Below are 25,974 nucleotides of genomic sequence, written 5' to 3' on the forward strand. Positions count from 1 at the left end.
ATTAATGCTGCTATATTTGAGTTGATCTTAATGAGCAAGTGGCGACGTTAGATATTTGCATATGTATCCATAATAAAGAGTTTTATTGTGCAATTTTCCGGCTACATTAAAACAATAAATATAATCATGGAGGAGAAAGAGGCAACTTTGGTTTTGCCCATAGCAAAGATGAACCCACAGGCAAGCTTATGCTGGGAACAACCACACTGTCCTGCCCATAAAGGGTTGCATTTGTGCTTCTCGAATCTCAAATCAGAGATTCCTCTTTCAAGCAGGAGGAGGGCAGCACAGACACTGCCACATGCCCAACAACATGGACAGGCAACCACACCACTCCATACTCTATGCCCTGGCAGCACCACCGCACCTCCACAACTTACCAACCTTAGGTGAGCTCCTCACAAGGTTTTTCTTGCAAAGGTGCAGCACCAGCACTGTCCCAAGAGCCACTGCTATACATAGGTAGCTCAAAACTCAGGGTCCTTTGCAACATGACAGCCAGCCCATCCTAAGCTGCAGGCATTCCCATACAACCAGACACTCCACCAATCTCAGCATGGCCTTTTTGCTGGCAGTACACTACAGATACCAATTACCAACACAGCTGACACCATGTAAAAACCTGCAGTCACCTTTCTTGTGGGTTTCCATGCATGTGTAACCAGTATGCATAAATAACTATCCCAAGGAACGGGGCCCAATTCTTGCTATAGTTAAGGTAAAATGTTTGAGTACTACCACTAGTTGAGAAACTACCATACCTGAGTAATCTCTGCAAACAAAACAAGCCTCTTCAATGCAGACTGTCTGGGTAGACACTGCTAATGAAGATGAAGGACAAACAAAGGTCATAAAGCTAAGAGAGTTTTAAATACCTACTCTGGAGGCAAACCTCAGCAAAACACATAGGTTAAAAAAAACCCCAACTAAACATATTCTTTATTTGCAAAGTACCATAACATCTTCTGAGCTTCTATACCTTTACCTCAGTTTTTAATTAGGAGTCTCTCAGTAACATGTGCATGGGATTATAGATTTCCTTCCCTCCCCCACCCCCCAATCAAGTTTCAAGTTTGTGGACCACATCCAAGGAGCCAGTTTCTATGCATTCCTGAGGGAGAAAGGGCTATAGAAAAGTCTTTTATTTCTGCATGTATTTCCCAGAAGACCCAACTAATGCAAAAGGAAATGTATCAGGCTTCTTCAATGGGGGGAGGGCAGGAGGGGATTAACATGTTTCATGGGCAGAGTGTGTGCAAGCCAGGAGGGTTGAGCACTTCAGTCTGAGCAATTAGATGCAACTCTTTTGTAAACCTTACGGTACGATATCTGAAATACCCTTTTCAACAGAAAATCCTATGCAAGTAAATGTCAAAGTAAATTGTGCTGAAAAACAGGCTACGTCACAAAAGGCTACTGTAAAGGGACACGCTTGAGACTGAATATATACACCTCATGAGAATCACCACTGAAGCACATAAGCATCGTGAAGTTAAGGGTATAAATTCAGGAGTGCATGTTTTCATTGCCAGTCGGCATCACGTACATGAACAGTTTCATGTAACTGGTAGCAACTGTTTCTTCCTCCTAAACTGATTTTGTAAATACTTCTCTACAAAGCTTTTCAAGAACTTACCAAGTTTGGATCCAGCTTCAGAAAGATGCATCATGATTTAATAAAAAACAAACAGAAAAAGGCAACCAGGAACAGAGCAACTGTTCCCAATACTAAAATATTACAGGAAAACTGAATAAAAGGCTCTTTCTCCAGGATTGTGAGTCCAGCTGCTGAGTCTATTTCATTGGCAAAGCATTATCTATAGGCAATGCACATAGCAGCTTCTGCCCCACCTCACACTTCCAAGGGACTCCAACCACCATGTACACTGTCTACTGCAGCATTGCCCAAGCCTCTGCTGTTCGCCCAAGGGCTGTTTTTTCTTTAAAACACCACCCCCCCTTCCACCCGCTTACAACAGTAGGATTTAAGGCAGGTATAGCCTAGATTTGCTGAAGGTGGATACTGCTTTCATTTTTACAGAGCAGGCAGGCAGCAGGCCATGCCACTAAGGTTAACAGATGAACATACACTTATTAACATACAACTAATTGAACAAGAAGCTCAATTCAAGTTTTACTGCATTTGCTGGTCCAAAAATTCCTACTCCACCTGTATTTAAAAACTGTTTGCAGTTTAATTGCAGCAACTATTATAGCTGTCTACTCAAAGTAAAAACAGATTCATTCCCAGACTTAGCTACTCAGCATTATAAGTTACAGTGTAAACAGCCTAGGACATTTAACTAGTACATTCAATAACATAACCAGTCATCGTCCTCTTCAATCCTCTCACAGAAAAGTAAAAGCAGCCAAATAATTTATTTACTTAAAACCAAATTATCAGGCTGATTGTTCCAGGACTGTGCTTTTAGATGGTGAACTATCCAGCACTGTGTCTACAACCTTTAGTAAACCCATGGAGAAAAAAACCAAGATTCAGTACTGATTTTGTTCAGTAACTTCTTTTCTATGATCTCATTTCACAGTATTTGGAGGGCTCTACTTTTGCAAAACTATATTCTAGAATTTTAACTCAACAGATTATAGACTTTCTGTCAACAAACATCAACACTTCCAGCAGTAACCAATTTGCCTATGAAACACCTACTACCATCTAAGCAATATGTAAGCAATTTAAGATTTTATCATGTTGATATGAGAAGGTGATACTGAATAGCATGATCACTCATTTAATAAGGTATGAAAAGATCCATCAGAAACTGATGATCAACAACAAAATGTGCAGGCTCTTGCAGAGGAGAGTAATTAGTGCTCGGAAATAAGATGACATGGAGGATTTGCAATCTTTAGAATCAAAATGAGGAGAGACCTTTTTTCTACATGGGGAAGATGAGAGTAGTGGACAAGTCTCATTTTAAAATATCAGTCAGCCATTCCAGAGGTCTGCATTACTCAGGGACTAAGGACCTTTAATTTGCTTTTCTTCAGGGAAGCGGTGTCTCACTTTTTTCATCAGGTTATGTTTTCACTTTTAGCTGAAGCTCACCACCCCACCTCCTCTCCCCCTCCCCCATCTCAGGCTAGAGGATGGGCATTGAAAAAACAGGCAGGACACCAGCTGCTGTAATTCTGGAGCACTACAAGAAAAATTATTTTGCGGCTCTATCAAGGATTTTACTATCTTTTACGTTTTTTACATAGTTCTATAACGTAGCCATGCCACAAAGCTGCAGACGCAATGAAGGACAGAGCACAGCTGCAGCAGTAGCATGCACATTGCTTCTGTACCGCAGCCCCTTCTCAGGGCAAAACCCACTCAGCAGCAGTCTGCTGCTACACAAGCAGCTGCTTCACCATCCCGTGCACAGCTCAGAAGGACTTCCTATGTGTACCTCTGAGAGAGACAACGGAAACCAAGGCAGCAATCAAGCTGTTTTAATTCATTTCTCTATTATTTCACCCAAAACAAATTAAAAAAACCCTACCACACAAAAAAATAGTAATTCATCATTATAGCACAGATTTTTTTCCATTATGAATCTGCCCAACCCACTGTCAATTTGGAAACGAAGCCCTAGCATCAATACATACGTGTTTTGAAAACAATGTCTAGTGATTACAGAGCAAAGCTCTACTCTGTGACCTATATGAAAATTATTGTGACAAAACCCTTCCTCGCTTCTCTTTGGCTGTATACATAGCTTTGAAAAATCCCACCTAGATTTTTAAAAAGTTTCTGTAGCAAAGTCACACTTCTCTAAGTCTGTTCTTACTTGCTATGAATCATATGTTCTCCATATTAACTCCTTCCACCTTGCATGGCATAATTACAAATGTTCTCGCTGCATATTTTTACATATTTAACTGAGAGATTTCATGCCACACAAAAGAAATGTCTCAGTACACATTTATTTCACATATTAAGTTTATACAGTGCTACACCATTTACTTCACAATTTCTAGATAAACTCTAGCATAGTGCAGCTCATAAACAGCAATTATAATACAAGATAAAATGCAATGTAACAATGCAAACGGAACTCCCCAAACTGCACAGGATAATTAAGAGCCTTCATGGGAAACTCCATGTGAAGAAAAATTTAATTGCAGAACTGAAAAGTGATAGACTATAAAATCAGGAAAAGAGGAACGTTTCAGCCTCCAGACACTGTACATTCCGCATACATGCTAGCCATCAGAAAACTCTCTTTAAAAACCTGACATGGGATCTGAAGCTGTCTGGGAGAATCTCGAGGAAAAGAAAAGCAGCATTATGTCATGTTTTGCCTACAGTAGCAACACTATTTGGAAGAACTCTCTCATCCCTCTCAGTATAACACATCTTGTCCAAATTATCATTTGGCCAGAGCATTTGTACTTAACACTGTTTCTACCCTGAAGAAGGCATTATGGCCCAAAAGGTTTAGCAGAACACCTTACTCTGTGTATCACCTGCCAAACTGAAGTCAACAGCAAGTGCCAGCACAACTGAGGATCTTTCCTCCTACACTAGTCTTCACAAGACTACAAATTCTTAAGCAGAGGAGGACCACTGATCTAGTGCCTGGTGTTGAAGTAGTACTCTTGACACAGAATTAAATATAGTCCCTTTCTCAGAAGCCCTGTACATCTGGAGCCTCTGAAGGTATGGGTGGTCCCCTCAGGAAGTAATGAATCCCTATCAATCGGAAAGATGGACAAAACATAGCCTGCTGATACCAAGCTCAAGCCTCCCATCTCCATTCTTGACTACTTCCAAAAATATTTCATCCATTTCTTTCACCCACAAATCCAAATCAAGAAGGCAGATACTATAGCAAGAGCAGTAAATGCTCCTAAGCTTGTAACTAGTAGCTTCTCTAATCAAAGAAACACATATAACTTGTTTTTTCTTCCTGAAGTTCCTCATCCATCCTCAGAGTAACACTGAACTTCAAGCAAATAGGGCCCTTCAGGATCCTGACCTGCACTAGATTTCCAGACAAGAAAATTTGTATTTACATGATTAATAATGTAATTACTATAATTACTTATAATAATATATTAGTATATATTATATGTTAGGTACTACAATGTATATTAATACAGTAATATAATTACTTAGATTTATTAGAAAAATGTTGAAAAGTACAGGCTTCTTTCATTGACTGATGCCTTTAAAGTTTAAAGCAACATTATATATAAAAGGAAAAAACAGTCATGAAAACTGGGCCATGCACTCATTTTACTTAGGTCTTTCATGCAAATGTAAGTGCCTTACTTTACTGAGCTGAAATCCTCCCAGTTGTAAAATTCTAACAGCAAATTTATATTGCCTACATAAACTAATTTCAAGACCATGATGCTATCACCTAAAGTCACTTAAAACTTTTTAGAATAAACTACTTTTTAAAATGAACTTCTTCGTTCAGTTACACTCCATACAGTGACTTTTCCAGAGGCCAAATAAAGCATGACAACTCAGCCACTGCAGCTTTTCTCAAATGTCTCGACTGTTTGCATCTCTGGTAGCTCGTGCAATGGGGTGACTTTGCCAGCACTATTTCTGCAAACCATTTTAACTGCAAAAGCCAGCATGCACCACTGGCTTCTGCTCTGGCATGCTGTGCTACATACCCCCAGTCTGGTCTTGGTCACACTGCTGAAGCGCCTGCACTAATCCCAAACATTTGTGATTTTTTTCAAAAGAGATCATTAGTTTCACAGCAGTTTTTGTGGACTTTATTTTACAATGATGAAGGCTAATAGCAACAACCAGAACAGCTACAGCTACTTTGTTCACACAGAAAACAATATGAGACTGCCAGCACCATTCTAAATTGCCAAAATTGCTAAGTTTTACTGCACTATGTTAAATAGCTGATCTACAAAGCAAAGTCACAAAACTGATGGTTGATCATTTCCCTCTCCCATTCACCCTCCCTCACAGCAGATGCCAACTACTCAGCTACAGTTCATTAACAAGAAAAACACGTATTCAGCTGATACAAACATGGTAACCGGAAACCTCTCATTGTTTTAACCATCTCATTCTTGACAGAATAATGAGAAAGAAAACTTAAATACTGTCCACTTCTAATCTGCAACTACACTTCTTCAGCTGAAGTTTACTGCACAATTCTGTGACTAAAAAGCAGTAATGCTCAGCACATAAATAAAAACTGCATTATGAAAATTATCTGGCAAATTCCTGATTTTGTGGTCTAAAAAACAAATGAAACAACAGTAAAATGTGATTTGTGTAAAGAGAAGCAGTGGAGAGGGACACCATATTCACATGAGGAACACTCTCAGTTCTGCTTGCTACCTCTGGGTGCAGTTTATGCCCCAACACCTTGGGCAGCCCAGAGGCTCCCTCTGTGAAGGTTCCCTAACAGCATATTCCCAAGCTTTTATTCCTGGAGAGGGCAGCCCGTGGCCTGGAGTGGAGGCCATGGCCAACAGGCAGGCTGGAGCCTCAGTGAGGCTCCCACAGCAGCAGGCACTGCTGCCAGGTCAGCAGAGGACCTCCCAAGGAGCCCCACAGCACCAGCACCTCTGCCCCCGTCTGTCAGCACCTGCAGAGCTCCGGGGAAAACTAACTGCCACATAAGCAACAGGAACAAAAGAAAAGACAAAATAATAGTCTGTACTCAAGTGTATCAATAATCAAACCTGTAGAGTTATGCAAGGCAGCAGTCATGTGGCACTAGCTTAAAATAAAAATTAAGAAGGGAAAGGATAGGAAAAAGCAGACACAGCTACATACCCAGACAGAAAATGGAGAGCAAAACACCAATGATAGTTACTGCCGACCAGAAGTATCAGCTTACCACTCCCAAGTGAAAGTTATGCCATGTGCCAGGTTTCAGCCATTCACGAGAAAAGCAGGTCTGTATCACACACATCTCCCACTGATAGACGGGACCACCCTCTCAAATCGCTCCAACTGACTGCAAAGAAAAACCACCTGCACCCACAAAAACAATCCTCAACTCCCAGCAGCCTCCAAAACCAAACCAAAACAAAAAAAAAGCCCGCTGTGGCAAACTCTTCCTGAAGGACCTACCACCACCAGGCCAAACTCTACTCCCCTGCCTGCAGCCATCCAGTGCTCCCTGCACACTGATCTATGCACACCATCTCCTCAGCCACATTCTTCAGGAGAGTTTCCCCTCCCAACAGAGATGGAATTCCTCAAGAGAGGTGTCCAATTCTTTGTGTTTGCCATCATCTCACTTGCTGTAAAATTCCCCATTTTGCACACTGCATCATCATCTCTAGTCTGCTCTCTGCTGATCTCCCTGGAAATAAACATACATATACACCTTTTTTCTCCTCACTGCAGGAGAGAAAAAGAAATTTCAAGATATCAAACTTCAGACAGCACTGCACGTCCAACCGCCACAAAACAATTCAATGACAAACATTCATTTCTCTGAATCTGCTTTTCTGTTATTGTTACAATCTTGGCCTTCTTTTTCTGACCACATTTTAAAAAAACTCATTGGGAATTCATAGGTTCAGTGAGACCTTGACTGAAGTTCATATTAAAACATATTAAAGCAAAAATTAACATATTGAAACAATATTGAAGAAAACATACATATTAAGTGAGTACCAGGTAAGTTCCTTCTTAAATTCTTAGCTTCTCGAAGTGCACACAGATTCATCTCCATATTTGGTTGTTTTTGTTTTTTTTTTAATTAGACAAAGCATCAATGTCATTAAAATGTAACAGCATCCTTTTGGTATAGTTGATTCATGTCATTAAAGAGAAGAGATCGTTTAGAAGCATAAAAGATTATTCTGATGCCTTCTAAAAGGCAGATTTTATTCTTGGTTTCCCTCTGGTTTTGCACATATTTCCAAATAACACCATACTGATTCTGCATTTGTGCAGAGTGCGTTCTATTCCCTTATTCAAGTGAGCTTCAGTGATGCTGATAATCAAGGTACAGTTAAATTTTTAAAATCACAAAACCGGAAAAAGCAAATGCTAGTTATGCAATACATACCACAAGTCTCAGTAAAAAGCAAAAGCACTGGCACAATTCAGAAGTAATAACCAGAAAATGCAATGGTACATTCTAGAGCACAAGCACAACTGAGGTCTGTGCCTGTCATCCCAGCCCCCATTTATTCATCTAACTTTCATGTCTTTGGGCAAAAAATAGTGACATGCAACTGCCATCCACTTTTCTAAACACAGATTATCCTGTATACATTTCTACAAATCACATCAAAGCCTGATGTCTTCAAAATAAATCTCAAGATTCAAGTTACAGTTTTGCACACTTATAGTGCAAACAAAGCAGCCAATTGTTCAGCTACAATTTACTCAAAACAGGCATCAGTGTTTTTCATTAATTCTTCACATTTAAGCTGTATGGCAATAGAAAACATAGAGTATGTATAAACAATGTACCAACAACAAAACCAAAAGAAAACAGCTTCCCAGTAGATCCTGCTAGACAACATTAAGGCCCTTACTCAGGCACTGCTCTTCTTGGGGACTACACCTACCTGTGTCTCCAGATGAACCGAGGCTATTACAGAAATGATGAAAACTAGTCACAGAAAGGGATTCTGATGTACACGTACACATAAGAACATTTACAATTAATCTCCACATAGGCAACATGGCACAGAGTCAGTTTAGGAAACTTCAATTTGCCAAGCAATTCAAACAGCTTGTTAGTTGTGATATCATGAAATTGACCAGTCAACAGGGACCACACTATGTAAAACTCTCCCATTTGGAGCCTAGATTACACCATTTTACAACTTAAAAAATTCTTTTCCACTGCCACTAAATTATTCCCTATTGTGACACCTAATTTACTAGAAGAATCTCTAAATGAGCTTTCAATTTGCTCTACCTAACAAAATACCTAAAAAATTAATTTCTTACCTGCAACTCAAGCTGCTTGGCTGTTCTCAAAGCTCTATGACAAGGACAGTAGCAAATGGTTGCCTTGAGCAGTTGGCAATACTCTGAATTTTGTCATCAAGTAATGAGTCTGCCACAAAAATAATGACCACATGGCAGCAGCCTGCTGGATATAAATCCCTTTGCAGCTTAAAAACAGATTTTAGATCAGTATTGAAACAAAAACAAAACAACCCCCATAACACTATCTGAGTATTGAGTAGAAAATAAAAAGAGCATCAGAGCTGTTCTCACTAACAGGACGCAAATGAGCACCAGGTTTTTTTTTACATTTGAGCAAGTGTAAAAAAAATGAAACAGAGAACACTTAGCTCTTCACAGAGTCACCTCACAAGTGCTAAATGCTTCACCATGTAAATGGAAAACCTTTCTCAAGAGACACTAACTAAAAAAAAGAAATGTTTTGGGAATAGCTCCCCCCTCTCCAGCCCTGCTTACCCTTTGCTCCCATAAGGCTTCAGTTCTTGGTTAACATCTCTCTGTCTGAAAATAATTGCCTGCCTCCTAAAGGCATCTTGGACAGTGTCACTCCTTAATCAGCAGGAGGACAGCTGAGTGATGTGAGGCATTTCCATCTTCTCCCTGGAGCAATCACACCATCTCTACATGGCACTACTGCAACATCAAGAACTAAAATGACTTTAGATGTGGTACTCTCCCTAAATGAGGGCCATATGCCAATAAGGCTGCCCTCTAAAAACCCAATTCTATTACCAGCTGCCTATTAGGACTTAGCTTATTGATACTGCTATGCCAAGGATCAATCAGTGCAGCCTAAATACAAACCTCAGGGAAAATCCATCTGTAGAAACGAATTCCCAGCATGTCTAGTATACTTAAATACAAAAACACAAGCAATAATCAACTGCATTATCTTTAAATTTTTATCATAATGTCAACATGGCAATCAGCATCAGTAGGTTTGCAAGTTCTAATGCTTGGCACAGGAAAGATACCAGTAAAATTCTACAAGATTTACAAAACCCAATGAATTTACTTCTCTGCATAAATACCTTAGCAAATAAAACTAGTTACCTATTTCTCAGCAAATTGGAGGGATGGAGAAGAAACGCATGATCATGGGCTTTGTTCATGTACTTGCAGTGGGTATACCAAGAATGTAATGTGTGAATCAGAATAACACATATTTCAGCTTTCTTCAGATCAGTAATACACACTAGAGTTTCACAATGAAACATCAACATCTAGAAATTGCACAGATGCATTTTTTCAGAGCAAGTCACCTTCTCTTTCCACATGATATTAGCTTGAAAATCTAGATATAAATTACTTTTCATTAAGAAAATGTAAATCCCACACAGCTTTCTTTTTATCCAGTTTTCTGTCCTTCCCAACTCCACATCCTTCCTTACTATCCACTCTTGATGTCTGTGCCACACAATTCAGACACGTGGATGATGCTAATATCGCCTACCCCATACTCCTTTAATTTTGCTCTGTATTCCATAAACTAACAGCTACTGCCACCTTTCCCTCCTCCAAGCACTTGGGATTCGCTTCCGCAGAAAGACTTACCTGGAAAGCATTTTCAGATATAACAGCCAAAGGCAAAGTTGAGTGACTCAAAAGAGCAGGACCACTCAAATTATCTTTCAAAATTCTGCTTCTCCTCCTTCCATGAAGCTCACCTTCTTCTTGTTTCAAACTACTTCATGGGACAGTGACCATGTTTCCCACTGGTGTTTAGGTACCATAAACTCTTAATACATCTGCCTGTTTGGGGCCCTTGAATGCCACCAGAATATGACAGCCCTGGTAGCACCATAAAGCCATCAATTACACTTGAGCCTAGTCTTGAGATTTTTGCAGAAAAGGTAACTCATTAATTGTGAAAGTGACAAACATCATCCTTTCACAACCTCCAAGTCCTTCTTTTCCTCATAAAGGGAATTACCTAATTTGGCTTTATCAGGCACAGTTGGAAGAGAGCTTCCAAAGCCTTTGTAATTACTTCCTCAACCTCTCATAATACCACTTATGTTTCTTCTGTTTCCTGAATGTTTAAAGCTCACATTTTCATCAAATACAAAAGAGTAAACTACCCTTGCTTTATGTCACGTCACAGTAATACAGAAATACTTTCAACCTTTTCACACAAACTCTGAAAAACAAATACAATTAGGAATTAAAATTAAATCAAAGTTCTGAATGAAAATGGAGAAAGAATCTCCAAAACTGTACTTTGGGAGATCCAAAAGTAAGAAGTGCTTTATACCTGAAACTGATCAAGGCATCCTGAGAAACTTGAAGAAACATGGCAGCAGTGTAAGCACATAAAGAAACCTTGAGGATAAGAAAATTTTGCCAGGTTGTCATGGCCAATAAGCAGGCTGGAGCCCCAGTGAGGCTCCCACAGCAGCAGTCATCACTGCTGCCACTTAATGCTGTGAATTAAGGCATTAAATTCCAGAAGTAAAACTCCTGTATTTTATCAAACAGAGAGGCTGGACAGGAAATGGGAAGTGCTAATGAAAAGCTCAGGTTTTTAAGTGTTTCCTGTTCTCATTAGAAACACTTTCTTGATTAACAATGTATTCCTCGATGATGCATGTCTACATGACGCCCCCATGACAAAATGAACAGTGAACCTCACTAAAACGTTTTCCACTCTGCAGATGGCCACAAGTAGCATTAAGCTTCATTACTGATCCTCCCTGCTATCACAGTTTCTTCCCCTTCAGCAGTTTCAGAGCTAGGCTGTTCCACATGCCTCTCGGAGACCTCAGGCTTTGGACCAGATCACACTGTCCTCCTGCCAAAGAGCTGAGCAGAGAGTTACAGCCAAAGTCCAGACACATGCCACAATTACCACGGCAAACACTCAGCTGTTTTAGTGAACTCCGATTTCCACCTGCCACAAAGTTCAACCCCAAAACCAGGACAAGTACTTTATTCCTATGGATAACTTGCTGGCTAATAGCTGGGGCAATGACAGGGCCTCTGATGAATTCTGCATCTTGCTGTGCGTTTTATGAAAAGTTAACAGCTTTCACCTTCCCACTCCCTGCCTCTGCCACAAACACAGGCACTCCAAGTACTAATACAAAGTTTTGAACAACTGCTACACAGACTGTACAAATCACAAAAGAGCCCCAGAAAAGCCCATCATGACACTGCTGGTGCTGTCCTGGATACTGCACGCCTTGCCTCTTACTCCATACAGTTAACTCTGGCACAAATGCCACTACTGGTTCGGCATGACGGGTCTGGAAAATCTGTGCCAATGTGCAAAGAGAACAAACAGCTATGTGTGTAATTTGATGTACGTGATAGTATTAGGAATTTATGGCAACTGAAAAACAAGCTTTATATACAATACTTCTTTGTCCTAAGTACTAGAAACACCTACATATGTAACCTGATTTATGTAGCAAGATATTTTATCAGTCACTAAAAACGCACTACACGAACTCTAACTACTTTTGCAGTTTTTATCTAAAATTCAGATTAGAAATTTCTGGGCAGCTTGACATTAACATTTTAGTCTAAGTGTTTTTAATTTTAATGAAGCCTGACTTCCAACTCCCACGGAATATATTGGCCTTCAAAAGCAAGGTATCTACTATGTTTTTATGAACTCCTTTGGAGTAAAGGAAATGAAACATGAAGAATTTAAACTGAACTGAATTTTAGCTACAGCTTTTCTCTTTCAGTAAAAAGCAATAATCATCTGTTTTTATTACAGTTTTGTCCTTCACATTCCTCTACTTAGGATGATTCAGGAAACACTAAAGTTGCTTGTTCAAGTACATACAGTACCCACCTGACATTGTTCTGGCTCACAACAGCACAAACAGTTCCATCAATACATTTTAAAAAAACTACCTGCCAAAACAAACATAGTGGCTCAAAACTGTACTTTCCCTCTTTGAATGCTAAAATTGATAGGCATCATTATTTCAGTATCTCAGCAATAACACTTCATATTTTCTCTCTTGGCTTTACTGTTAATATTTGATTAATTTTTAACCCTAACCAAAGGGTTTGTCTATCTGAACAGAAGGCAGGATCAGGGGTGGCAACATATAAAGAAAAAAACTAATAGCATGTTGCCTAAGTAACCAAATACAGAATCTCAGCTACATTTAGAATTTTCAACTCTATACTTGCATCTCAGGGCTTAAACACCTTGACCTCATGCAACCACAAAGGATTTTTAACACCTCAGGAAGGGTATCAAAAGACCCTGCTGAAATCATTTGATCACATCTGAAGAAGTTTTGAAGTCACAGCAGCAATCCCACAAGGACATCTAACCAAACATTTTTATGGTGTTACTGGCTATAATGTAAGTACTACATTAAAAATCCACACTGCTCTTCCTAGTGAGATCACTGAAACATTTTTCAGAAGCCAAACATTTTTCATTTTCTCTGCAAATCCTGAACAAAGGCTACAGTATTATCTTGTAGATGCAGGTCTATTCCAGATGAGCTTTATCGAGGCAGACATTTCAGGATCAGGGCAAACTGTTCAAAGACTGCCCCAATATCATGGCCTGAACACTCAAGTTCAGAGCTGCCACAGCACCTCTCCAACCAGAAGCACATACTCAGATCATCAGAGTCTATTCTGCAGTTTACGTACCCATTTTCAAACTCCAACACACACTTTCAGTATCCTTTAGACCACTTGATTCCCACCTCTACACATATCTAGCCGCCTTTTAGGCAGTTTCAACTAATGTTATTTATCTGGATCTTGCTTGTTTTTATTCTCTATTAGTGACACAAGACATAAACCCTCACAAAGTCTGCAAACAAGTTTTCAGAACCCTAAAACAGTGTTAGAATATTAGCTGTAATTGAGAACAAAGCTAGCTAGCAAATAATTTTTTCCACTCTTAAGCATTACTCCAGTCCATTCCTGGCACTGTAAAACTGCTATGGGAATGTTCTTCTGCCACACTGCAGAAGCTGACAAAAACAGCACGACTTCCTTCTCTGGTGGTAATCACCAGAACAAAACCCCAGAGGGGGAGTTGTGACTGGTGTTTTACTGACAGCACTCTTCTCTCAGAAGACAAATGATCATGCTCTTCATGGATGTTACTATATTCACTTGCATAACATCTTGCATTCAGGCAGTAAAGCAACTTGACCCAAAAGCTACTTTGGCTTTAAAATGCATCTGTTTAACTCCGGCTAAAAACAAAAATTGTCAAAACAATGCCTCATCCTCTGTATACTTAAAAAAAAATCCACACTGGCTAGTGCTAAACCTCACCTTTCTAATTTATGAAAATGGATGGAAATGCTGCAACTATGCTACCATGTCCATTTGACATGAGGTCCTGACATCACAAAGTGCTAAACCTCACCTTTCTAATTCATGAACATGAGGATGGAAATGCTGTAACTATGCCACCATGCCTGTTTGACATGAGGTTCTGACGTCACAAAGACCTGTTTTCTGCTCTTACTTAGATCCCTAGCACACAACAGTTATCTCTTATTTCAGAGTAAGAAATACTTATTCATATCAGAACAGTCACTCTAAACCATTCCAAACACATGGGAATTAATAAAAAAATTACACAGATTAGTAACAATATCAATATCCTTTGCAGCCTAAATGAAAAAAGGAGTCTGCAATACCTTCTAATTTTTCCTCCAAGTTTTCTTTTTCTCTTCTATAATGGAGACTATCCTTCTAAATATCCCAGCATCACAAACTTTCCAGTCCTGTTTGCGTAGTCACTATGAGCTTTCCACAGTAACCAGCTGGGTTGTTCAGTAGCAAAAATTCTCCGAAGGAACATTAGGGATCTGTGCAAGAGCAACATGAAGACTGCTTTGCTTCAGGGTCAAAGCAAAAGTAGTACTTAAGGCTTGTAGTAACCATAGTCTGCTCAGCCTTAGCAATTCAGATGGAACAATACATCTGTAGCACTGAAACTCCCCGTTCTGGCAACTCTAGGCAACTCTATCAATCTATCAAAACATACCAAACACGAAGCTTACTAGCATCTTTCTTCTGAAAGAAATGATGGCAAAATGATGGAGACTCTGCATGCAGTCACAACAAAATATCTGTCATTCTCCCTCACCAAGACAGCAATGGAGTCACTACTGATTAGTCCAAAGCAAAAAGACAGCCCAGCTGTATAAAGTAAAGGCAGAGAAGAAACAGTTTTATTTCATCCCTCTGTAAAGGTCCCGGTATTATAGCTCAGCCTCTTCTAGCATAAATGTGAAACCTCAAAGTAATTCACTATTTCTTCCCATGGATGATCCAAGAAAAATGATGGGTGGCAAAATTCTGGTGCTTTTTGATAACAAAAATTCCCATGAATTACAGCACAGGGCACATGAGGATTACAAGTGACAATAGCTAACCTGGACAGAGAATACTCCTTTTGCAATCCTGGTACCTGCCCACCACTGCATGGATAAAAATACTGTGAAGAACACAGAGGTGGGTAAAGGAGGGAAAGATCTGAAGATGCAGCAAGCATAAATATGCCCTTCCTCATAGCCTGCAAGCCAAGAGCAAGCCTAAGTTTCTGCAGGAACAGTTTGCTCTCCCCTCCAGTGTAAAGTTTTTGTGCATCAGCCACTATACTGCTTAAGAAACTACAATTTAGGCTATCTTACATTTCTCCTCTTGGAAAATCCCAGAGAATTAGCAGTTCTTTTCCTCACATGTTGGAATCTGAAATGTAGACAATTCTCAAAACTTTGGCCTTGTAAGGGAAACCTTACAATTAAATACAGGATTTGATCTGAGACTTTGGAAAAGTCTTCTAAATTTAGGTATCAGAAGTGAGAATGTGGATTTATAGTTGAAAGTAAAAACATGTTAAACTAAGTAGAGGAAAGTTTAGAGTTTTAGGGTATAGTATTGTAGGTTTGCGTAGTAACGTGATTAGTTAAGAAAGCTTACACTGTAGCATGAGTATTTACAACAAAATATTTAAAGATTAAGTCAAAAGTACCAACAGCTTTATTAGCAGTGTTTTATTACTTAATAAATTTTTAAAATATTTTGTAACTAGAAGTTGCAACTTTCTAAGCCATGTGGTGAGGATGTGAGCTAAACTCACCTTTCCTGCTTATGTAAAAGATTTTTTTAAAAAATCACATCATCTAAAACAATTTAAAAGTTTTGTCTCCAACTTATTTAAAATTCTTTCGCAAATCCTCACAAACATTTTTATCAGAATAACAAACCCTTTGCATAATAAAATTTTGAGTGCAATTTTGGTACAAAATACACTAATGTAAATAAACAGCAACTAAGTTGGTGGAATGATGTTGGTGCAGCTACAATCAAAGTCAGATATTCATCTCCAGAACATCACTTATGCTTCCAAATGTCATCTCAAAGTCTACCAAATAGGAAAAGGACAGCTCTGTTCCTTAGAAAATCACTACATTCCAAGGAATGTAAATAAGGGATACTGTTAAAATGAAAGATCTAGTTAAAGCTATACATTTGTAACTTTTAAAACGTTTCCCCCTCCTTTCTGTATCTTTAATCAAAGGTCATAAATGCGTTCGGGATGGCCGTTGCCATGGAAATATGCAGGCCAACATCTCTCTGTGGGAACCTCAAAGCTCTCTTCACTGTCAGGCGCCTTGTAATGACAGCGCCACATTAGCACCTTTGACTCTCAAAGGCCATTTACTGCACAGAAATTAGCACAGCTGACTCCATTCACCTTCCACAGACAAACCACTCCTGCTCAACTGCCTTTCTGCTGCACCCATTCTCCCAGGACGTGCTCCCAAACCCACTTCAGCACCATCCCTCCCTCACACTACAGCAAATTCATCTTCAAAGTATACTGCCTTGTCAGCAAACACTAAGCAGAAAACAGACACTGCACAGGCCATCAGATGCTTCACCTGATCAAGAGCACCATTTCATAATCTGCCAAGAAATTCCTTTTTCCAAAGCATCTGACATATAATAAATCTGCATCCTATTCCAGAAGATAGAAAGCAGAGCTATGAAGAAATACAGAGGCAGACAGGCAGCAACAGGAACTGAAGTCTCATAAAAGCCAACAATTAAATTAGAGAACAGAAGACAGCTTCTGAATAATGGCTACTTTTACCTCTGGTGGTTGTCAGCGCTAAAGAGGGAAAAAGAAGTTCTCAAAAATCTCAGTGGAATTCCTGGATATCAGCATGTACCATTTGATGCACAATCAATTTATGCACATAGGAGGCCCATTTCAAGGCAAATGCAAAACAGATGCCATTTTTAATATTATTTTAAATTAAATCCAAAGAGGCAAATTCAACCATCTAAGAATGTGTTCTTAATCAACATCTTAATACACACATGAGCCAATATATACACATTTATACAGTCACATGTTTGTATGAAGTAGATTTGTGTCACATACCCTCTGACATTGGAGTAATAAATCCCTTAGACATATAAAAGATAAGATTCAACATACATTTAGAACAAACTTATCTACATATTTGAAGAAAGAAACTATTTCAGTAGAATTCACCCTCATTAAAAATAGCCAGTCAAAAACATTAAACAGCTAATATACTGTGAATGTATACGTATCGGTTGGTTCTTTTATTTTTTAATTCTTCAGAGAGGAAATTGTAGAGATAGAAGCTCTTGAGCCTGTGGAAAGGTCTCACATATTTTTCACACAATCCTTCACAACTAATTCCAGTACAAAAGAAACGAAACTACATTCTATGTCTCACTTACCTAGAAGATAACCAGGGTGACATTTCAAGGCAGTTTATCAATTTCACTGATGCTGAGTAAAACCTAAGTAAGATTTAACTGAGCAGTAAATTTATTTCCACAGGGCCAAGCATCTAAATATTTAGATTTTCAACAATCCAAATAATTTAATGAAGAAAACGGCAGTCACTTTGTCATCTAAATACGACTAGATTTTAACAGGAAAGAAAAAATTAACTCTTACCACTGTGCAAAATACAGACACTTTTTAATGGTTTTGCGTAGCTTTGTTCTCTCGGTGAGGATATTAACTCCATCGAAGGTACTTGTTTTCTTTACACCTACAGCCCTAACCAACAAACAATTTTCTGACAAAGGGACACTTTAGGTGGGGTATATCTACAGCCATACACAGACGGGGATCTCTGTGCACATACATATGCACCTACAGCAAATCCTTACTAATCATATGCAATTGCTGAGTGGAAAAAGGAATGCCTCAATTTCTTGCCTCTGGCCATTTTAGGCACTTTTAGTGAAAAGAAACAACAGATATATGGAAAAAAAAATGCTTTTAGCACAGCATTGGTTCAGCAGACTCTGAAAGTCTGCAGACATCTAAAGCTTGTAACTGGTGGGGGGATTTGTTTCTGGGAACTTGTGTGTGTGTATGTGTGTGTCTTCGGTTGGTTTGGATCGTTTTGTTGCCATTGTCTTGGGAGGGGTTTGTTTGGTTTAGATTTTTGTCGTTATTTTGAGGGGTCAGGAGAATATACTTGTGCAGGTCCCTGTACTAAAGGGCAACCCCTACAGGCCTATGCCTAGTCTCAGATATGTTGCACCCACACTAACCTGCTTGCAAGATGAGGGCCTGATGAGGGTCTGTGCGCAGACCCCTCTTCTCTTCTTAAATGCTTTACAGACCATTCTTACCATACTCATACTCAATACAGATTTAGACACAGCAGTATCTCATGGCCTACACTGCAATGTCTGGCATGAATTACAGAGTCTACTGAGAACATCCAAGATGAGGCTCAGAAAGAAGCGCAATAAATATTTTATAAGATTAGGTTGGGAGAATATTGATTGTCCCAAAGCCTGTCACTGTATCAGCTGGTCCAATGATTCCCCCTTCCAGAAACTGTCTTCCTCACATCCTCAGACAAACAAAAGGAATCTCATCTGATTTTACTGAACAGTCAAATGTTAACAACTGGGATTTTGTTTCTTAAATATGACTTAATTAATATCTACTGAATACATTCAAGCATTACTAGCTGAGGTGAAAGCACACAAGTGTATATGTAAAATACTGTATTGACATACATTCTTACAAGTTACTGTAATCCTAGCAAACAAACCGCTTTTATCCATGTGCATATGACAGTCTCAAGCACCACATGGTACTGCCAGTTTATGATCTGCACACCAGAAAGGTAAAGTCTTTTACGGACATAAATTATGGAATTAACTATGTCCTTGCAGGGACCCCTGGGCAGGTGCGGTCAGGGTGACCACCTAACCAAGAGCGATCCCCTCCCGGTCCAGACAACCAGCTCCTCCCACCTTGCACTCAAGCCCGGATGAAGCAACCAAAGCCTGACCAGAAACACAGGAGGACTCTTCACATGGCAGATCCAGCAGAAGATCCGAGGGTCCAGGTGAGGTGAGGGTGAAGAGAGGAACAGGAACAGCCAAGAACATACATGCCCACTGAAGGGAACCAGGGGTGAAGAGCCAGGGGCAGGGAAGGGGTCAGGGAATATAAATGGCGGAGGTAGGAGGGGTCGGGATACAAATTGTCCACCGGGGAAGGGAGTCAGGGGAGGGGTTGAGGTGGGGTAACATGGGCTACACCAATGAAGGAGCAGAGCGGGAGTGGTTTCTCCTGGAGAGCCAATGGGGGAGCAGGAAGTAGAGAACTTTCTGGAACCGTGGGATGAACAGCAGTCGATTGACAGCAGCATATTTACATTGACAAGCAAATGGGGAGTGGTGTCAGTCACTGACCCTAACTTACACAATGGTGTCTTCCCATGGCATTCTAGTTCTGTCTTCCCTGTCTTCCCCATGTCCTCACACAAACTGTGACCAGTCTGTATCATGCTCAGCAAAACAAACAGCTCCTTCTGAAGTATTCCAGAATTATGAGTTTAATTACAACAAACCTAACCAATGTCAAGCACATCGTCAATGACCTGATTTAAGACATCAATTCCATGTGCACTTTGTGTTTTAAAAAGTCTATATTGCTCCATTCTCCCCAGAACATATAAAATTTACACACAGAGAGAATTCATATACAAATACAAGAGCTTCCACATCTCTAGGCCTCTTCCCCACATCCTGCATTGTTTATCCAGTAACATACAATTGTAACTCATTATCTCTTTCAGTGAAAATGGGAACACCGACATTCTATAAAAACAAAAAGCCTCCACATTTCTATTCATCTCTTTGTATATTCAATTACAAAGTTCATACAGTATCATTTGTTTATTAAAAAAAAGCACAACAGAGCATATACTTATAAAACAATTATTTGGGGCAAGAAGAATGCCTGCTTTATATTGGGAGAAGGAAAAAAACTCAAATACTGTTAAAGGCTGGCTGTGAAAACTATTCACAAAGCAAGAACTATAATCACGTTTCATGCATTCTTCCCCCTATTTCTTGGCTCTGCCATTTGCAATGTATGCAAATCTGTATGGATCTGGAGGTTTTACGCAGGCACAGGGAACTCCAGCCTCCCATTGTCTTGCCTTGCTGCAGTTCTGTCAGACCTGCTTTAGGTTCCAGACAACCTTTGGTCTCTCTGTTGTACACCAGCAAAGAGCTAACCAAGTCTGTAAGTTTTTCCTCTCCTCCCTGTTTTCCCAGTAGAACTGGCCATCTCCATAAACCCTCCCCTGCTTTGCATATTCTTTTCCATCTCCCAGCTAAGTAATCAGATGCACTAACAACATCACAATTTCCCAGTCTGCTAATTCCATATATTTCCAAGTCACTTCCATACCAGTGCTTTATCACCTACAAATCTGCTCAGCCTGCACAACCCTGCAGAGGAACACACAACTAGGCATACAAGAAACGGAACCTGCCTGTCCTTGCAATGAGGCCAACAGGTACTAATTTTGCAGCAGTGTTCAATCCTCTTTAGCCTGCTTCATATATAGGCTAATACTAATTTTTTAAGAGGATCAATGCAGAAAATGCCTAGTGGATTATGAGTTCACTGCTGTACATGAACAGAGACAAAAAGAAATAGGTGGAAGAGCAGAAAAAAACAAAAAATAAGTCCACTATTTTTTGTACCAACAAACTTGGTTCTAAACTTCATACATGGTCTTCAATTAACTATATGTACAGTCTTTACAAAGGTTCCCAAGTTCCTTATCTGCTTACATCTACAGATTTTTAGTATTATTTTCATCTGTTTACAGTTCTTTATTATTTTGTCATCTGTTTTGTTCCCTCACCCCAGGCCACAAGAACTGGCTCCCTCAGTACAGAACAACATACTCTTGAAATAAAGGCTGCTGTTTAGTACTGAAAAAAGCACTCATGACCCTTCATTCAATACGCGTCTTTTCCTCCTCCATTCCATAATAAAAAAAGAGAAAGCACTACACCTATTAAAAGTAAGTTCTGGTATATTTATTAATTTTGTTTTCAGAAACACAGACACACCCAGAAGCTTGCTGCACCACAACCTGGTGTTACAGGGAGCAGGAGGAAATACAGCAGCTCTTGGACCCCCCTTGGCCAGAAGAGGAGCTCAACACACTTCTCACAGCAGGTAATATCCTCCCTCATGGTGAAGGCAGGCTACAGCAGCACATCCAGAAGCTAAACACGCCTCTGCATTCCTGGAACTTTACAGGCAGATAAAAGAATATAAAAGCTTTTTGGCCAGAATATAATTAAATGTAAGACCTCATTAATCCAGTTCTGGACAGCAAGATCTGTAACTTCCCAATCCAGGATGACAGCACACATTAGCCTGAAATAGGAGCTTCTACTTTTCCTCTTTGTAGCTGAAGAGCTACAGAACAGAAAAAGTAATTCTTGGTTCATCAGTTCATCCAAGAATCAAGGACAAAACCTTCATATCAGAAGGAAAACAGCTTCCACATCTAGCCTGCACAGCTACATCAACACACGGGCAAGTTAAAGTCAAATGGAAGCTTCAGTAGTGGCTTTTGGCATTCCCAAGCTCGTTCTGGTACTCACCCAGTTGAATGCTCCACTGAAAAAGCAGTTCTTCAGCCACTTCAACTTCCCAAGCTCAAGCCACAGGTAAAGTGGGACTTTTCTCATTCTTTTCAGTACACTTCTTTTACTTATGTACCTAGACACTCAAGCACAGGACTACTATGCAAAGCCAGATGAAGAAGGCTTTATAAAACATTGCTTCATCAGAGAAATTACAAGTTAGAAAAAAGGAATCAGAAAACTTCAGAGAAAAAGCAACCAAACAAAAAGCCAAAAGCAGTTCCCAGCTCCTAGTTTATTATGCAGGTTCCCAAATGAGCATACCTTTCTTCAGTTAATTAACATGGCATATAGCAACTGAGTATAGAGCACAACAGAAAACACTCCCCCACCAAACTGTTCAATATTACCACAATGAAAGTTTCCTATGTTCTTTACTTGTTTTTGTTGTCATCTTTAAATCTCCAACCTTACTACATGCTACCTAAAATTTAAAACACTGTAAAAAATTGTCTCAGTCATGTCTACAAGTACTTGATTTTTAGTTTAGTAAGATTCATAGTAGATCACCACCCAGTCATGAATAATGCTTTCATGGTCATATACCTTCAGAAGCCACTTTTCAACTCATTTAAATCACAGAATATGAATTCAACAAGATCCAACACTTGGAAGCACTGGAGGCTTACAAGACATGTTAGTCAACTTTGGCAATTATTTCATTACCGCTGCACAGCAAAACCTGGCATAAGTAACTTCACCTCTGAACATTCAGGGGAAATACTTTATATTCTTGTTATCTACAAAATCCCTGTTGTAACAACTAGCTTGAGAATCCCTTTTTCCTGGAGAAAACCAAAACTAAAACAAAACAATCGGCGGAGTTCCAAGATAACATAACTATGATAGAAAAGCTCCAAAATTTTATTTCTGTTGATTTAGAGTCCCACTTAGAAAAGTCATCCTTAAAAATCAGGTTATGGCACAACCACCTATCGACTTATCCAACACCTTTTGCAAACTAGGTGACATATGAAAGTATCACATCTAATGCTAGCAGCCCAGAACAAGAATTGGTTTTGACATGACTCAAAGAGACCTCCCACTTGCTTCATTGCAAAAAAACAGCCAAGAAAATGTATTTTAAAATGAAAACATTCATTTGGCACACACCCCCTAAGACAGCTGGGAGAGAGGACAAGAGTGTGCTGCAGAGCAAGCACAGTGCAGCTTTCAACTCCACCCAAGTGGCCTTCAGCAGATGACAGATCCTCTCGAGTTCTCCAGCTCCTCCTCAGCAAAAGGCTGCATGAAGCAGAGAACTCTGAGGCCCAGCTGCTCAGGAGGCAGGCCAACATGGGATGTGCCAAGGTATCCAGAACATCTGTTCTTTTTGCAGGACCTCTTAGTGGTATAAATCCACACATTTTGGCAGGGTACTGCTGTATCCATGCAAGGTTAATAAGAAAAGGTTATCAAGTGTTCAGTGTAATAGCTGTTTATGCAAGGACTGGGATGGGGAAAGGAGAGGAGAAAATCATAATACCCACAAAGAGATGGCAACACAGCGTATTAAATTAAGTCTGGACACACCTGTATTAAATGTATCCAGAAAAATCTATGAATCAGTGTTAGAGTTTTGAAATGGAACCGTTCAGATCAAACAATTTGTTGTGGAAGTAGGTACCGCCCTCCCCACTAGCTACAATGGCTTTTGTTTCTTAAAAAAAAATATGAGAGAAATTTTAAAACCAGTTATGGACCTATTTTGGTAGGTATGAATATAAGCAGCTTTCATCAACAGACTCTATAGCAATCCTCGACCATCGAAAAAGGAATATGAAGTAACTGCTTCAGAGGAGGGGAGAGAAATGGTGAAGTGTTTCCTCTGCAAGGCAAGAGATGATTGTAAAGACAGACTTCATCTGTCAGTCCACCTCCACAGTTACCAAGCCCTTTCTTTTTTTTTTTCTCTCCAAGAATATAAACGCAGTAACACATTGCCATGCCACCCGTTTAGATCCAGTGGAAAAAGTCACCTATATCTCATCCCTGCTACCGCAAAGAATGAGTGGACATCCATACACAGCCTCCTCGTCCCAGGCTGTACAAACGCTCTTCCCTGCACAGCAGGGAACATGGTACGTACTGTGTTTCACCCAACACGAGCCACTCGGTTCTCTCTTACAATGCCCCTTTCTAACTCAGTTTGTAAACGATACTCCCACTCCGGCTCGGCCTCCACATTCGCCATCCATGCAGCCAGCACAGCTTCCTTTAGGCGCACTTGCGTAACTGCCTGAGCTCGCACTCTTTCTAATAAAAGAAGTCATTAAACAGTTCCCTAACAAAACCTCCATACAGGTATCCAAAAGGGAGTATGAGATCAGTAGCTATTTCTGAGTCTGATGGGCACAAAGCACTCAACAGACATGTGCCAATTACTGTGAGAATTCTAATTTTCTTTTAAAAAGAGGATTTATTACTATACTGATTTCCAGAGCTACAAGAAATACCTGGTTGCCATGAACTTTAAGATGATGTTTCACTTTTTTCAGCCGAACTAACTCCCAATAAGAGGCACATGACAATAAAGGCATGAAGTAAGATAGGAAAATGTTCCAGCATTAAACCGAAGAGTAGACTTGAAAAATCCCTTCAACCTACAGATCCATCAGGTTTCCTCCTACACCAGGGCAGGATCAAGCTCCTACTCCCCTCCCTGCTAAAGGCCGTCACGCAATAGAAAGGAGCTGCAACAATGAAGTTACCACGGCTGCATTCATCCACTCAATCCCTCTCCCTTAAACGCCCATGATGCGTAGTTTTGTATACGCAGAAACAACAACCCACACCTCCGGGAAGCAGTGAAAACATCCCCTGAGAATTAGCTGAGGGGCAAATGGGGACAGAAAACTCTCTCTTCACCAGTACCTTGCAAACTCAGCACCTCTGTGGAGACCTGATTTAAACTCTCCTGACAGTAAAAAATAAAGCCGCACGTAACAGCTCTTCAGAACACATCCAGCCGGTCACCCGACAGCCAGCCCCCGTATCGCGTCCTACTCTTCGCTCCGCGAGGGACGTCGGCTCCCAGCAGACAGCGGCCTCCCCGAAGCGCCCGGACACACTCCTGGCAACCTGAGCGGCTGGCCCTTAGAAACCGATCGCTTCCCAACCAGGCGAAAACGCCTCGCATCCCTCCTCACCACCCTCCTCACCACCCTCGGGCGCGCCCCCGGGCCCCGTCTCCGCGGCAGGTGCGGCAAGCGCGGGCGGCGGGGGCCCGACCGCCACCCCGGGCACGCACCTGGCGGAGCCGCAGCCGGCAGTCGCTGCCGCCGGAGTCAGCGGGGCTCGGGGACGGCGCTAGGAAAAGCAGATTTATAAACCTGGCAGCCCTCGCTCATTTGCTGCAGCTGGAGGCCCCTCCTCTCCGTCTCGGTCCGGCCGCGTCGCAGGCGGGGGCTGCCAGCGCCCTTGCCCCCCGCCCGAACCCAGCGGCGGCCCGGGCCCTGTCAGGCGGCAGGACGGACTGCGTTCCGTAGGTGCGGCCGCGCCGACCGCCCCCACGCCCGGGTCCCCCAGCCCCGCACCCACCTCGGCGGGAGAAGGCGCGGCGGGCACGGACGGTCGCTGCCCCAGTGCCGACCGCTCCCTCGCCGCCGCCTCCTGCTCCCTCCGCCCGCCCCCCGCCGCCGTCTCCTCCCTCCCTGGCCGGCGCACAGCCCGCCCCGCCGGGCGCTCCTACCTGCGGGGGGCTGCGGCGCTCCCCTCGCACGGCCCCCGCCTGCCTCGGCGCCTTCCCCGCGGCTGGGGCTGGGCCGGCGCAGCCCCCTCCTCCCCGCGCCGGCGGGGGCAGGGCGGCGGCGGGAGGGGCAGGAGCAGGAGGAGGAGTTGGTGCCCGTGTGTAACAAGTTTGGGTTGCCGCGCAGTATGGCGGCCGAGCGGTGTTGCGGGCGGAGCCGGCCCTCGTTGCCGGGGGTCTGGCGGGGGCCGGAGCCGCCCTGCTCGTCCCTTCCCCCGCGCCCGGCGCAGCCCCGTTAACGGCAGCGGCCCCGCGGCGCGGCCGCAGCGGCAACGGCGCCGGGTGACATTAGCCCGGTCACGGCGCCGGC

The 25,974-nt window shown here is 41.5% G+C and overlaps 1 protein-coding gene across 10 annotated transcripts in view; it reads right to left on the reverse strand.

Moving 5' to 3' along the window:
* SEMA4D (semaphorin 4D) overlaps positions 1-25,700 on the reverse strand; it is a 99,093-nt gene extending 73,393 nt beyond the window's left edge. For 5 of the 10 annotated variants that reach the window (XM_064404486.1, XM_064404485.1, XM_064404487.1 and 2 more), the window contains exon 1: positions 19,246-19,400. Coding sequence is in view for 1 of the 10 variants with exons in the window: in XM_064404484.1 (XP_064260554.1) it covers positions 19,208-19,345 (138 nt within the window). In the remaining 9 variants the exon portion in view is untranslated. Of the gene's footprint in view, positions 1-19,207; positions 19,432-25,166; positions 25,367-25,456; positions 25,528-25,607 lie in introns of those variants that run through there. The other 5 variants (XM_064404479.1, XM_064404482.1, XM_064404481.1 and 2 more) reach the window with 5 other exon arrangements.
* Positions 25,701-25,974: the final 274 nt, after the last annotated feature.

The sequence above is a fragment of the Passer domesticus genome, chromosome Z (assembly GCF_036417665.1).
Source record: "Passer domesticus isolate bPasDom1 chromosome Z, bPasDom1.hap1, whole genome shotgun sequence".
In the NCBI taxonomy this organism is placed as follows: Eukaryota; Metazoa; Chordata; class Aves; order Passeriformes; family Passeridae; genus Passer; species Passer domesticus.